Source organism: Heterobasidion irregulare (genome assembly GCF_000320585.1).
Source record: "Heterobasidion irregulare TC 32-1 unplaced genomic scaffold scaffold_12, whole genome shotgun sequence".
NCBI lineage: Eukaryota > Fungi > Basidiomycota > Agaricomycetes > Russulales > Bondarzewiaceae > Heterobasidion > Heterobasidion irregulare.
In genome coordinates, this window is record NW_009258208.1 from 455,115 (window position 1) to 466,538 (window position 11,424).

An 11,424-nucleotide genomic window follows, 5' to 3' on the forward strand; every position below is an offset into this window, starting at 1 on the left:
TCAAGGGAGTTCTGGAATCCAGCGCATCCGCCCGCTGATGTCGATCGTATTTGGCCCCAGTATGCAGAAAACTCGAGCTGTGTTCCCAAACGGGAAACCCGCCGAATGGTAAACGAACGAACGCCCACACGTGATTCGGGTGATACCGCGCGATCCCCTCAGAGACCCCGCAGAGAGGGCCAGAAAGAGCTGGAACAGCATGTTGCGCAGGGTGACACAGATGACGAGCGACTCGTCAACGCCCCTCTTCGTCACACAGCGATCATTTGTCGGGCGGTGATATCACGAGACCTGCTGCGTCGGGATTTGCCAGCTCAGATTTGGAGAGGAGAAATGAAGGGCGACGAATCGTTTCGTACCTCCAGCACATTCAGTCAGCTGGTGTAGGCGTCCATCTGTCGGGCAATATAGGAAGCCACAATAGCCTGGGCAGATTAGGTGATGCGCGTTTTTCGCCATGAGTAGTAGGGCCTGGTGTAAAAGAAGCCAAGAGTATAGGCCCCATTAGAAGCTACGTCCAGAAGGGGACTCACAATTTACTATCATTCATAATGAAAATTTAGCAAGACCCTAGCTGAAGCTTTCCAGGGTGCTGCCGAAGTTCGAGTGGGTATCTGTATGAAAACACCGACACCTAAGTATACGACAACACAAGCACCGTCGTGGGACGAGCGAAAAGTGCCGAAGATAGCCCAAGACGACGACTGCCGCCCATCGATTACACAGAAGAGCAGAGTGCGCTCCGGTATCCGAGGCGGGGAACTTCGAGTGGGACTGAGTGAGAATGGGAAGCTTGCGATGCTGACAACAAGGGTGCTGTGGAAAGATGTGGGGCTGGTTAACTATAGCACAGACATTCTTAACTTCACCCTCCTTAGAAAACGAGACGATTGCCTCGACAACGAACAAGTCATATTGTGCACAAGCTATGGTACACTAGATCAAGCATAGGGGTTAACCTCAAGCCCATCCCTAGCGCACATAACATCTGGACCACGCTTCATCAGCATATAAACGGAGAAGTACGAGGGCAGTAATGTTACATACTGCATTGAAGGCCGATCGAATCATTGACACATGATCTGTCGCAGTATACCTCTTAGTCGCCACCGGCATGCTCGTTAAACAACATGATGTGTTCCCGATCACCCGCGATGGCTCTCTCTGACGCGGGCGGCGTGTCCATTGGCGTCTCGTCAAGCGACTCACCAATCACCACGAGTTTGCCACGACGTGAATCACGTAGCAAGGCGGCTAAGCCAGCCGAGACTTAGCCTTCTGAACCTCTTTAAAAGCGTCTGCGAGTCAATGGGTGGGATTGGAGAAAGGCGTGCCGATGGGGTTCGTGGTCATGGACGAGATGCTGGCTGCGATAGTGGAAGTTCACACCCTTGCAGATGCGCCACGTGACTCTCCGTTTCCGGAGCGGTCGGTTAAGTTCGGTCCGCACCCGGAGCGCTCCCCCGGGGCTCGATGAAATCCCGAACGGAACGTCCGTGTCTTATGATGCATACCGGTGCTCCCTGCTAGCTCTAGCATCGGCATGTTGATGCCTAATATGTTCGAGAGAGGCTCCCCCGTTCTCAACATCCGCTTGAGACGCGGCCCCGCTCAACTGCGCGGTTTCTTCCAATTCGTCCTTGAATAGCGTCTCTCACGCCCCATTGGGCCTCTGGAAGGATGATAGCTACTTATGACGGAAGTGAACATCTTTCATCGGGTAAATAGGAAGACTAACAGAGTGTTCAAATTTTAGGGTAGCATCATCACTCGTCTAGTGACAAGTGACTGGCCACTCGTGATGTTTAGTGGCCTCACAGACGAGTGTAGGTGCAAACACCTGCCTCACGACTTTAGAAACTATCAATCTATATCGAGATGCCCAGGCGCATTGAGCCGATGTAGGTGTATTAGAATGATGTTCCACATTAAACCTGCCATGCGAAGTGTCAACACATGGTGTGAATGAATATGAATACACGGGGTCGGACAATGTTGAAGTCCGTTTTGATCTACAAGTGCCGACCCATCCACCGATGATAGATACCGGCACGACGTTGAATCTTCAAAATCCTACACGCGGGCCCTGACCCTCACCCTCGCCCTCGCCCCAACCAACAACGTACGAACGGATAAACGAGCGATGCGGACCTAGTCGTCTTCCTCGACACCCGCAGGCCGCTTGATCTCGCCCTCGATACCGGGAACGGGCCAACGCCTCGCGAACGTCGTCACTTCCTTCTTCAGCTCTTTGACCAACCTGGCGCCCTCCTTGCCCTCCTGTGGTGTTGTGGCTACCCTCACAAAGTCCTTCAGCAGCTTGGAGCCGGCCTCCTTTTGCAACAACAGGGAAAGCTGGACAGAGCGGTGCAGGAACCTCGCGACCTGACGCACATCGTCTTCAAGCATGTTACGAGAGGTCAGAGCCGAAGTGCCGAGACGGATTCCACCAGGAACCTGGGCGGAGGCATCACCCGAGACAGCGTTCTCTGTGACGAAGGATATGTTAGAATTCAATGGAGGTGTAAGAACAACGAGAAGGAACGCACTGTTGATGGTAATGCCCAAAAGGTCGCCGACCTTCTCCACCTTGGAGCCAGTCAAACCAAGGGGACGGAGATCCCAAAGGACAAGGTGGTTGTCTGTGCCGCCAGTCTGCAACTTGTACCCATTCTTGACGAGCTCATCCGCCAGAGCGCGCGCGTTTTTGACGACTTGCTGCGCGTAGGCCTTCCACGAAGGCTGGGACGCCTGGAGAAGAGCAGTCGCAATGCCAGCAATAGTCTACAAGCGAGCATGAGTATTCCTACATGTGAGGATTGAGATAAGGCACGCAACATACGTTGTTGTGGGGACCACCCTGGCAAGCCGGGAAGACAGCATCATTGACGCGCTTCTCGAGATCCTTGTGGTTCTCACCATCCTTGCGGAAGAAGATCAAGCCAGCACGAGGGCCACGCAGCGTCTTGTGTCTATGTCAAACTGTCAGAGCGGGTTTCAACAAAAAAATGGAGGGGTCGATCGCTCACGTGGTGGTGGTCACGACGTCGCAGTATTCGAAAGGATCGGCAAGCTCTTGCGCAGCGACCAAACCCGAGGTGTGGGCGATATCAGCCATCAAGTATGCGCTGTGCTCGTCAGCGACCTTGCGAAGTGCGGGATAGTCCCAGTCGCGAGGGTATGCGGAAGCACCGCAGATCAATAGACGTGGCTTGAAAATCCGGGCCTGCTTCGCAAGACCTTCGTAGTCAATCAGTTGTGTCGCGGGATCGAGGCCGTAGGGGAGAGACTGGAAGTAGATCGAAGAAGCCGTCATCTTCTTCTTGGCAGTCTACTCAAAGTTTGAGTATATGACGATCCCACAGACACACACAGTAACGCACGTAGTAACCGTGGGTCAGATGACCACCATCTGGAAGACCGAGACCCATGAGACGATCCTGGGGCTGTAGGAGGGCGGTAAGGGCAGCAAAGCTGCACGTAACTCAGTATTGAGAGATGGTGTGTTCAATAAAAAGTGGCTCACTTAGCTGTTGAACCCGAGTAGGGTTGAACATTGACACCCCACTTAGCAGGGTCAAGGTGGAATGCCTCAAGCGCACGCTTGCGGCAAAGAACTTCGAGTTCATCGATGTACTCGTTTCCACCATAGTACCGTGCGTTGGGAAGACCCTCAGAGTACTTGTTCGTGAGGATAGAGCCATTGGCTTCCATGGTAGCCCTTGACGTCAGATTCTGTCGGATGAAAGTTTTAGACGCAAAAGATTAGATATGCGTGCGGGGGACGGAAAGACGGACCTCCGACGCGATAAGCTCGAGGCCAGAGTACTGCCGCCATGTCTCCTTGTCGATGATGTTTTGAACGACGGGGTCGATCTCGGAGAGGGGGGCATACAAGGATTTGTTCTGAATAGAGAAAAGTCAGACAATATGGCTAAGCGAATATGAGACCGTGATAGTCATGGAAGCGGTGAATAGGAGTGAATCTATGGAAGGAGTAGAGGAGGCGCGCAACCGAAAGCAGGAAACTATAGAGAGGAGAAACATTAGTATCATTCATGTGTTGATCGTGGCGTCGACACATACCAATGGACATATTATCATCCTCACAAGCAAAGCAGCGCCCGGTAGATAGAGCCTTTCAAGAACGCCCACACCCTCTTTTTCTCTCGTCCAGCAACGATTGTGCCAGTAAACATGAAGAGAACAGAACTCACGAATTCTGGGGTAGATGCCATGGTTCTATGAGCAAAGTGCAGAGAGGGTCGAAGGGAACGAGAGACGAGACGCAGCATCGAAAACTGCTCAATGCTGGCGTTTTCATCGGCCGATTTTTGAATACAATATCGGGGGTTTCCGCAACCCCAAACCATGGTTAGGGGCTATGCTATCTCGGCTGGTTCTACCTTCAACCACCTACTCAGCAGACCGATAAATGTGTAGTAATGACGAATCTCTGGACAGCTGCACAGCTCGTACAATAGATAGGCTGTTTGGAATTTACGATCGAAAATACTTTATGAGGTTAGGAACATTTCCCTTGCCTCAATGTCGTCCCACCTCCATACCATACCAGTCCAGCCCGACAATCCAATCCAAAGTCCTCACCAAGGACCCATACGCCGCCATTCTGGAACTCGTTACCTGGTCCAGGCCAATAATTACTTTCTAACCATGTATTGACCTCTTCGATTGTCTGCATCCATTTTGCAATCTTCGTCTGATCGGGGCTCCCTACCTCAGTCTCGAAATCCGTGTCGGCAATAATCCGCGCAATGGTAAAATGTGCGGTAGGAACGACGTAGCGGGCCTCAGGCACGATTCCTGATTCAAGACTCAGTTCATAAAGGTCTTTGCGAAGATGGAGGAACGTATAGGCGTCTTCTTCCGCTGTCCTGCTGCTCTCGACGGTAAGCCCTTCACAGGCAGCAGGAATGAAGGATAGCGAGACGGCGGTGCTGTCACAGGATAGCATTGGCTTTAGAACCCGCGCATGATGCGTGACTGTGAAGTCAGTAATCCGAGGAATGATCTCGCGCATCGCATGTGCTAAATGTGCAACTGTCTCTGGGGTTTGCGAGTGAGTGACTTCTAGTACTGTCATGTGCAGATACTCTGCAGGCACGAGCCATAAGCCTGCAATGAGTACTTCTAGCGATCGCCCAGGCTTTCGATGAGAAGGGGCCGACTCACATGGTGCAGCGGCCTTTAGCTTCTGCTGAATGTGCCCGGTCAGTTTTCGGATGGCTGTCGGCAACCGAGCGGAAAACACCAGGCCATGCCGTGTATCTTGAAAGTCAGGTTCGGTTACAAGCGAGCGAAGGACAGGGTCGATGGTCATCCCGGAGAATGCAGGTGACAACAGCTTTGTTCGCTGCTGTCTCATGAAGGCCGTGCGATGGGAGCTATAAATAGCTTGGATGTCCTTGAAAGAGTATAAGTGGGGGCATTTGGACAACAGGAACCACCTACAGAGTTGCTATGGCATGTAGATAGCAGAGATAAAAATGGATTCGTAGTCTGAATGCGAGTTGCAGTCATCCTGGTCAATATCGGAAGTTTAAGATGCAAGACATACATTCGAGGATTGCATGGTGTTTTCATCAATCCGGCGTTTCTGTGGTCAAACTAAATGCCCTCAATATCAGATATGTAGTGACAGCGCATGCATCGAACAGCGTCGTGGTTATGTGCGATTGCTTAAACGCTGTCGCCGGATCGTGTTACTATCGTGTTGTGGGCGGAGAATTATTTACTTTATGATTTATGGTAAGCCCTTTGTTGTGCCATAATCGGTGGTGGCTTTGATGCCGCGGAGTGTGCAACCGATGACAATGACGGCGGCTGGTGGTGGCTTTGAGCCTCTATTGTACTCGCCAACATATAAAGCTCACAGAATTGTCGACATGCTCTTCAGGCCCATTTCCTCATCCTTCGATCTCGCCATAGAATTTGGAGCCAGGCGCTCTTCTACGGCAGCTCAGCTCTTCATTCATCGCCTGCCTTGCACGAAGCTTGCCTGTTGCTCACCCTCTCTTCCGACGTGCACCCAGACTTAATTTCCTCGGCATCGACATGCAGTTCATCACGCTCGGTTCGATCTTCCTTGCGCTTTCGGTCTGTGGTGCTTCTGCTGCGCCCGCGTACAGTCAATCAGACGACTGCGAGAGTACGTTCCATCGTTGGATCTCAGGATTTCACGTCTAAATTCTCAATCACTGCCAGCTTCTTTTGCACCTTCAACGACAGCGGCACCGGTAACGTCCGCGACGACGATTTCTCTCAACGCATCCTCTGCGACCGCGAGTGCCCCCTCCGTTGACAACGACAATACGTTCAAGACGACGATCTTCCTTAACAAGCCTTCCGCGACTGCGAGTGCCCCCTCCGTTGACCAGAGCGGCAGCGACAATGCCACCCCTGCAATCCGTCCGACCATATTCCTGAACGGGCCCTTCGCCAATGCCACGCCGTTATCGAGCATTCTTCAGTTCAACAGGCGCCAGATCGCATCCGCTTTGAGGGATTCTATCAACTTCAGCTTCTCTTTTGGTGGCATCGTCCCAACGTCCTCCGCCGACGCATATGGGCCTGCGCAGACGTCAACCAACTCGTCCTCCCTCCCTGCGTCTTCGACGCCAATTGCGTCGGCCCTCCCGGTGTTGCAATCCACGGATGCGTTGTCGACCGCCTCCGCGTCTGCGTCGGCCCCTGCGGCATCTAACGCGTCCAGCGTGTCCATTTCGACGCTGGTGGTTATCGGCACCGTCACAGCGCCCGCTGTTACCGTTACCGAACCCGCTGTCACCGTCACCGTCACCATCAATTGTTCCGCCAATGCCACCTCTGTAGCAGCGGCCACTGGCGTCCCTTCCTCTGGCGCGGCAACAAGCACGCTCTCTTCCTCCGCCTCCAGCCAGCCATCTTTAACGGGCTCTGCCACATCTCCCGCCGTCACTGTCGCGCCTACGTCGTTCTCCATCTTCCTCACCCTGCACCCTTCACCCAGTCCTTCCGTCGCTTCGTCCGCGTAGGGAAATGTGCGCATCCGATATCCGCACACGAGGCAGGCATCCTTCGGAGACTGTGCAGTTAGTTGTATAACGTTAATTTTGGATTCCTGGTGAACTGAATTGTTTCTGCTTGATTCATCGTTTTGGTGTAGCCCTAATAGTTATTATACCTGCTTATTGTTTCGACATATTTGTGCTTGCAAGTCATGTAGATTTGAAGGCCTGAAGATCGAGTGTGGTCTGAACTTCAATCTAAATGAACAATAATGCACTCGATACATATGTGTAGTCCATGCTCCGCAAGTACAGTCTGCATACAGCTTCTTCACAATGACTTCTCATCCGAAGGCCCACGCTTACAGATACTTGAGGAACCACTCGACAGACGATTTGAACGCCCCCTCCTTGCCAGCCTTAACCTTCGGGTCGCTCTACAATCAAATGCATAATCGTCAGTACTCATTTCGAGAGATCATCGCATTGGGCCGGGGACGCACCATGTCACCACGGACCGAGAACCCGTGGGTGCAGCCATCAAAGTAAGTCCTCAAGTATCCAGGCGCAAACTTTCCATCGCCGAGTACCGCATCTGCCTTGGCCTGCTTCTCGGCGGGGAATTGTGTGTCCACCTCACAGCTATTGATTAGAAGGGGAGCCTTCGCGGACGCTGCATATTTCTGATGGATACAAGATGGGTGTCAAAAGGAGATGCACGATGGCGTGGAGGCAAAGTCTACATACGTCGAGATCCTCGAGCTGGAGGAGCGAAGGGTGGGCGACTACGGACACGGCGGTAACGCCGTCAAAGGCAAGATCAAAGACGTAGCGACCTGATGGACGAGTCGCCATGAAGAGTCATCTCACAGCTATAAATGCGAGGATTTTGACACACCTCCATAGCAGTATCCAGAGGCACCGATGGCGGCGATGCCTTGTTCCTTAAGCGCTTTGACAACAGCGTCGATGACAGGACGCGTCTGCGCTTGCCCGTGGTTCGGGAACCACTTCATGATGTCATAGTTTGACTGCACGCGACAAGACGTTCTCAGATCATCCCGTCTGTACACTCGATGAGAAGAATGAAATATACGCACCCCGGGGTTGAGAGCGTCGACAGGGACGGGATCGCCGCCGAACAGATCAGGGAGGTAGACTTGGAAGCCATTCCTGGCGAAGTCGTCGGCAAGAAGCTGAGGGGTATCGATGGCATGATGATAAGTCGTGAGATGGAAGCAGGGGGAGATAGAACGCACGAGACTGTTCTGAAGCTCGGGTCCAAAGACGTCGGTTAGGAAGAGGATGGCTTTGTCCTTGGGGTAGTCGACGGTGGGCTTCGCAACGTAGGTCCTGATTCCACCGATCGTCTCGAACTTGCCTGTTTGCGACAAGCACCGACGTCAGCAGAGCCCTTTTGGGCCCATCCAGCTTCAGACGAGGGAAAAGAACATGCCTTCGGGAGTGCCCTCGTGGCGAACGCCTGCCAGTACGATCGGATGCGATTAGATTGTAATACAATTGAACGCTCAGACACCAGCTCCAAGGATCCGGCTTGACAGATCGCTTGCCGTAATCTTCAAGGGGTTTGGGACGTACCGCTGATGCAGTCCTTGCAGAAACTCATATCGTTGCTGGGGTGCTCGGTGGGAAGAAGGGGGGGCTCAGGAGTGGACGGTGAGAGCGTCAATGATGTGCTTATATATATGCGGTTGGTTATCGATCTTCGTTCCCAGCGACTCATGCGTCATCCCATGTTCTCATCCCGTCGGAAGCGATCCGTTGGCGTTGGCCTGAGCGTGGGTAGTGGGTAGCTGCTCCGGCAACCTTGGCAACTCCTAGTCGACATATTGATAGCGTCTGATTATAATGTTGTCCAACAAACGAACCGCAATTCCAGGGTAGGCTCGGATAGATCGAGTCGGCCGTAGTATGCAGAATTGCGGAATCTAAAAATATCGATCCGACCAAGCCCTGTTGGCAATTCGTGAATTCATGAACACCTCAGTGTTCGTAGACCCACCCGCACACTCAGATGGCGTACTTGCCCCGAAAATAGCGCAGGCGGCAATGGGAATGCTGGCCAGGACTCAAGAAATCCCATTCGTAGCCATGTATATTGCCTGTATCATCGGATGTACTCTACAACGCAATTGGCGGTATGCACTGGCGTGCTTTCGAGGTGAGACACAGTACTGGTATTACAGCGGTATATGATACACATGGTCATAAAAAAGCACACTCATGATTTTTCCAGAGGGAGGGTTTAATTTAAGGGGTCGATAAAATACCTTGCAAGCGTCAAAGACGGAAGCCTTGCGGTCTATCAGCAGTCACCGCAGCCAAGAGCAGTGCTGATAGCGTTCAAAAGAATGTTGTTGGAGTCACCGCCGGCCTCCCACATAGCAAACCCGGCCAGCCCGCTCTGGCTGATGAATGTGCCCTTGGCAGCTAAACAAGGTGAAATCTCAGTAACTTTATCGACAACAGAGAACGAATCACCTACCAAACGATGTCGCATCATCGTAAGACACCATAACTTGTGTGTTCGGATTGTAGACATACGGCTGAGCACAGTCGTTCGTTATGAGGTGACCGATCCAGGAAATAAAAAGACACGACATACCGTCTGACTACAATTATCGAACCTATATTCAATCCCGCTCTCCGCTGTCCCATTCGCGTTCAGGAATCCTCCCTGTATGAGACCCCAGAAGTCGAAGACGCCTCCAATCGCCGGAGGATTCCCACACTGATCTGCGGGACCTGTGCCATCGCTGTCCCAGCTATCGCCGTGTGGCTGCTGAGACTTGTCAAATGGCGGGTACGCAGCGAGCGAGCCTGAAGAGTCCAGCGCGGAGCTCGTGGCGACATGGAAACTGTGTCCATAAGACGCGACGCCCATGATGATCTGCTCGGCGGGAAATCCGGCCTTTGTCCATGAATTGACGGCGGAGACGGCAGATCCTTCGGGCGCGATGCCCGATGGTGTGCAACTGTCATTCAGAGGCGCGTTCGGGCCAACCTCGGGAGACCAGCTTCCCCAGATGTCGTAGTTCATAACCTCTTCAGAATGGATGTCAGAATTCTAGAAATGCCCAGATTTTTGTCAGAGGCACTGACCGATGTAATTAAGAACCTTTGCAAAGCCTGAGACATCAGACATAGGCGCGCCATCGGATCCCACGAATGGGGTGACTGCTACCGCAGCAGATAGGATGAGGTTCGAGGCGCCGTCCTGGCTTCGGAGTGTCTGTAGGAAGGTCAGGAAGTTCGCGCTGTCGTCTGGGGACAGAGTGTTGCAGCCAATCCCTTGGTGATTAGGATATTCCCAGCTATATGCAGAAGACAGAAGACAGTGACTCAATGAACAAGAACACGTATCAGAGCCTGACTATGCGTACTCAAATTCGATCCCGTCCAGATTGTATTGCGAGACTACTTTCATGACAGCTTGAGCAAACGCTGTGCGATTTGAATCCGTCGACACTGCGGTAGAAAAGTATTGTGATCCGGTCCATCCACCGATAGATAGTATGGCATTGACATTCTGAGCATTATCTTAGTACTGATCAGACTGAGCTTACAAAACACTCCTACATTCTGGTGAGCGAGCTGCACAAATTGTGGAATCAACTGTTCATCAGATGATTGGAGCCCTACAGTTCCAGCATCAGGCGTGGTAACGCTGCAGGCCAAGGATTGGTCAAATTACTATTAAATTTACCACACACAAGGGGACTCACCCAAACGCGTAGATGACCGAGCTGTACTTCGACCAGCTGATACTGGATAGAGGAAAGTCACTGCTGTGCCAGCTGGCCCACCATGTAGCTGCTACGACAGAACCAGGGGAGCCACTAGACCCACTGCCTGTTCCGTTGCTGCTGTGACCTCCACTTCCGCCTGCAGAAGTTGCCGTTGAACCAGACGGCGCAGCAGGCGCAAGGGAACAGTAGGGCGCAGCCCATACCATGGAAACGCTCAGAAGGACGGGAAGAAGTAGAAGCATTGTCAGCGGGGGCGTAAAGGGGGTGAGGGAGACGTTCGTGAGTGATATGCATGATGGTCGACGTGCTTATGTAGATTAGAACGGTGTTCAGACCGAGGCTGGAACGTGGAAACCGTCCGGTCAAAATTACAACAATGCACGGCGGACTCACCCGACAGCGGTCCAAGTCGCAATGGATGCACACGCTTCCGTGGTCTCTCACGTGTGCACCTCGGAAAGGAAAACAAGAACGAAAGCAAACACAAGAAAGCATGCCGATAGAACAAAAAAAAAAATCGCGTCCATCATGACAATCTATGGCCCGACTAGTTGCGCCGATAATAACAACCATTGGGAAGCTGGAAAAGAACAATAAGAACATATAATGCTCATCCTGTTTGAGATCCTCGAGGAAGCGAGACCTCA

General features: G+C 52.4%; 7 protein-coding genes across 7 annotated transcripts; 3 read left to right on the forward strand and 4 right to left on the reverse strand.

Moving 5' to 3' along the window:
* Positions 1 to 105: 105 nt before the first annotated feature.
* HETIRDRAFT_119147 (uncharacterized protein) lies at positions 106 to 951 on the forward strand (the record flags this gene model as incomplete). Its single annotated transcript, XM_009553754.1, has 2 exons — positions 106 to 373; positions 575 to 951. 2 exons carry the CDS (start codon positions 106 to 108, stop codon positions 949 to 951), a joined length of 645 nt encoding a protein of 214 aa, XP_009552049.1.
* Positions 952 to 1,154: 203 nt separating this feature from the next.
* On the forward strand, positions 1,155 to 1,477 carry HETIRDRAFT_106465 (uncharacterized protein; the record flags this gene model as incomplete). The annotated part of the gene is made up of 2 exons (XM_009553755.1): positions 1,155 to 1,233; positions 1,296 to 1,477. 2 exons carry the CDS (start codon positions 1,155 to 1,157, stop codon positions 1,475 to 1,477), a joined length of 261 nt encoding a protein of 86 aa, XP_009552050.1.
* A 397-nt stretch (positions 1,478 to 1,874) lies between these two features.
* HETIRDRAFT_442258 (uncharacterized protein) lies at positions 1,875 to 4,293 on the reverse strand. Its single transcript, XM_009553756.1, has 8 exons — positions 4,218 to 4,293; positions 3,799 to 3,906; positions 3,527 to 3,735; positions 3,384 to 3,474; positions 3,030 to 3,331; positions 2,843 to 2,972; positions 2,550 to 2,784; positions 1,875 to 2,489 (listed from the first exon to the last, which is right to left on the reverse strand). The coding sequence occupies exons 1-8, from the start codon at positions 4,236 to 4,238 to the stop codon at positions 2,152 to 2,154; spliced, it is 1,434 nt and encodes a 477-aa protein (XP_009552051.1). The 5' UTR covers positions 4,239 to 4,293; the 3' UTR covers positions 1,875 to 2,151.
* Positions 4,294 to 4,525: 232 nt separating this feature from the next.
* HETIRDRAFT_329809 (uncharacterized protein) lies at positions 4,526 to 5,386 on the reverse strand (the record flags this gene model as incomplete). The annotated part of the gene is made up of 2 exons (XM_009553757.1): positions 4,526 to 5,136; positions 5,194 to 5,386. The coding sequence occupies 2 exons, from the start codon at positions 5,384 to 5,386 to the stop codon at positions 4,526 to 4,528; spliced, it is 804 nt and encodes a 267-aa protein (XP_009552052.1).
* A 499-nt stretch (positions 5,387 to 5,885) lies between these two features.
* On the forward strand, positions 5,886 to 7,290 carry HETIRDRAFT_461024 (uncharacterized protein). Its single transcript, XM_009553758.1, has 2 exons — positions 5,886 to 6,169; positions 6,250 to 7,290. Exons 1-2 carry the CDS (start codon positions 6,076 to 6,078, stop codon positions 7,032 to 7,034), a joined length of 879 nt encoding a protein of 292 aa, XP_009552053.1. The 5' UTR covers positions 5,886 to 6,075; the 3' UTR covers positions 7,035 to 7,290.
* HETIRDRAFT_390196 (uncharacterized protein) lies at positions 7,256 to 8,668 on the reverse strand. Its single transcript, XM_009553759.1, has 8 exons — positions 8,607 to 8,668; positions 8,464 to 8,490; positions 8,267 to 8,388; positions 8,108 to 8,203; positions 7,906 to 8,038; positions 7,755 to 7,843; positions 7,511 to 7,690; positions 7,256 to 7,444 (listed from the first exon to the last, which is right to left on the reverse strand). Exons 1-8 carry the CDS (start codon positions 8,632 to 8,634, stop codon positions 7,370 to 7,372), a joined length of 750 nt encoding a protein of 249 aa, XP_009552054.1. The 5' UTR covers positions 8,635 to 8,668; the 3' UTR covers positions 7,256 to 7,369.
* Positions 8,669 to 9,106: 438 nt separating this feature from the next.
* On the reverse strand, positions 9,107 to 11,062 carry HETIRDRAFT_38004 (glycoside hydrolase family 18 protein). The gene is made up of 7 exons (XM_009553550.1): positions 10,754 to 11,062; positions 10,608 to 10,695; positions 10,412 to 10,557; positions 10,131 to 10,342; positions 9,634 to 10,073; positions 9,514 to 9,574; positions 9,107 to 9,458 (listed from the first exon to the last, which is right to left on the reverse strand). The coding sequence occupies exons 1-7, from the start codon at positions 11,017 to 11,019 to the stop codon at positions 9,334 to 9,336; spliced, it is 1,338 nt and encodes a 445-aa protein (XP_009551845.1). The 5' UTR covers positions 11,020 to 11,062; the 3' UTR covers positions 9,107 to 9,333.
* Positions 11,063 to 11,424: the final 362 nt, after the last annotated feature.

Coding starts and splice junctions, on each gene's coding strand:
- HETIRDRAFT_442258 (XM_009553756.1), bottom strand. CDS start 4,238: ATGGCATCTACCCCAGAATTC. Junction 3,475..3,526: donor TACTCGGGTTCAACAGCTAA/GTGAGCCACTTT, acceptor AGTTACGTGCAG/CTTTGCTGCCCTTACCGCCC. Junction 2,490..2,549: donor TTTGGGCATTACCATCAACA/GTGCGTTCCTTC, acceptor CCTTCGTCACAG/AGAACGCTGTCTCGGGTGAT.
- HETIRDRAFT_461024 (XM_009553758.1), top strand. CDS start 6,076: ATGCAGTTCATCACGCTCGGTTCGATCTTCCTTGCGCTTTCGGTCTGT. Junction 6,170..6,249: donor TCAATCAGACGACTGCGAGA/GTACGTTCCATC, acceptor CTTCAACGACAG/CGGCACCGGTAACGTCCGCG.
- HETIRDRAFT_390196 (XM_009553759.1), bottom strand. CDS start 8,634: ATGAGTTTCTGCAAGGACTGCATCAGCG. Junction 8,389..8,463: donor CCACGAGGGCACTCCCGAAG/GCATGTTCTTTT, acceptor TGTCGCAAACAG/GCAAGTTCGAGACGATCGGT. Junction 8,039..8,107: donor TCGACGCTCTCAACCCCGGG/GTGCGTATATTT, acceptor TGTCGCGTGCAG/TCAAACTATGACATCATGAA.
- HETIRDRAFT_38004 (XM_009553550.1), bottom strand. CDS start 11,019: ATGCTTCTACTTCTTCCCGTCCTTCTGAGCGTTTCCATGGTATGGGCT. Junction 10,558..10,607: donor TGCAGCTCGCTCACCAGAAT/GTAGGAGTGTTT, acceptor GATAATGCTCAG/AATGTCAATGCCATACTATC. Junction 10,074..10,130: donor AAAGGTTCTTAATTACATCG/GTCAGTGCCTCT, acceptor TCCATTCTGAAG/AGGTTATGAACTACGACATC.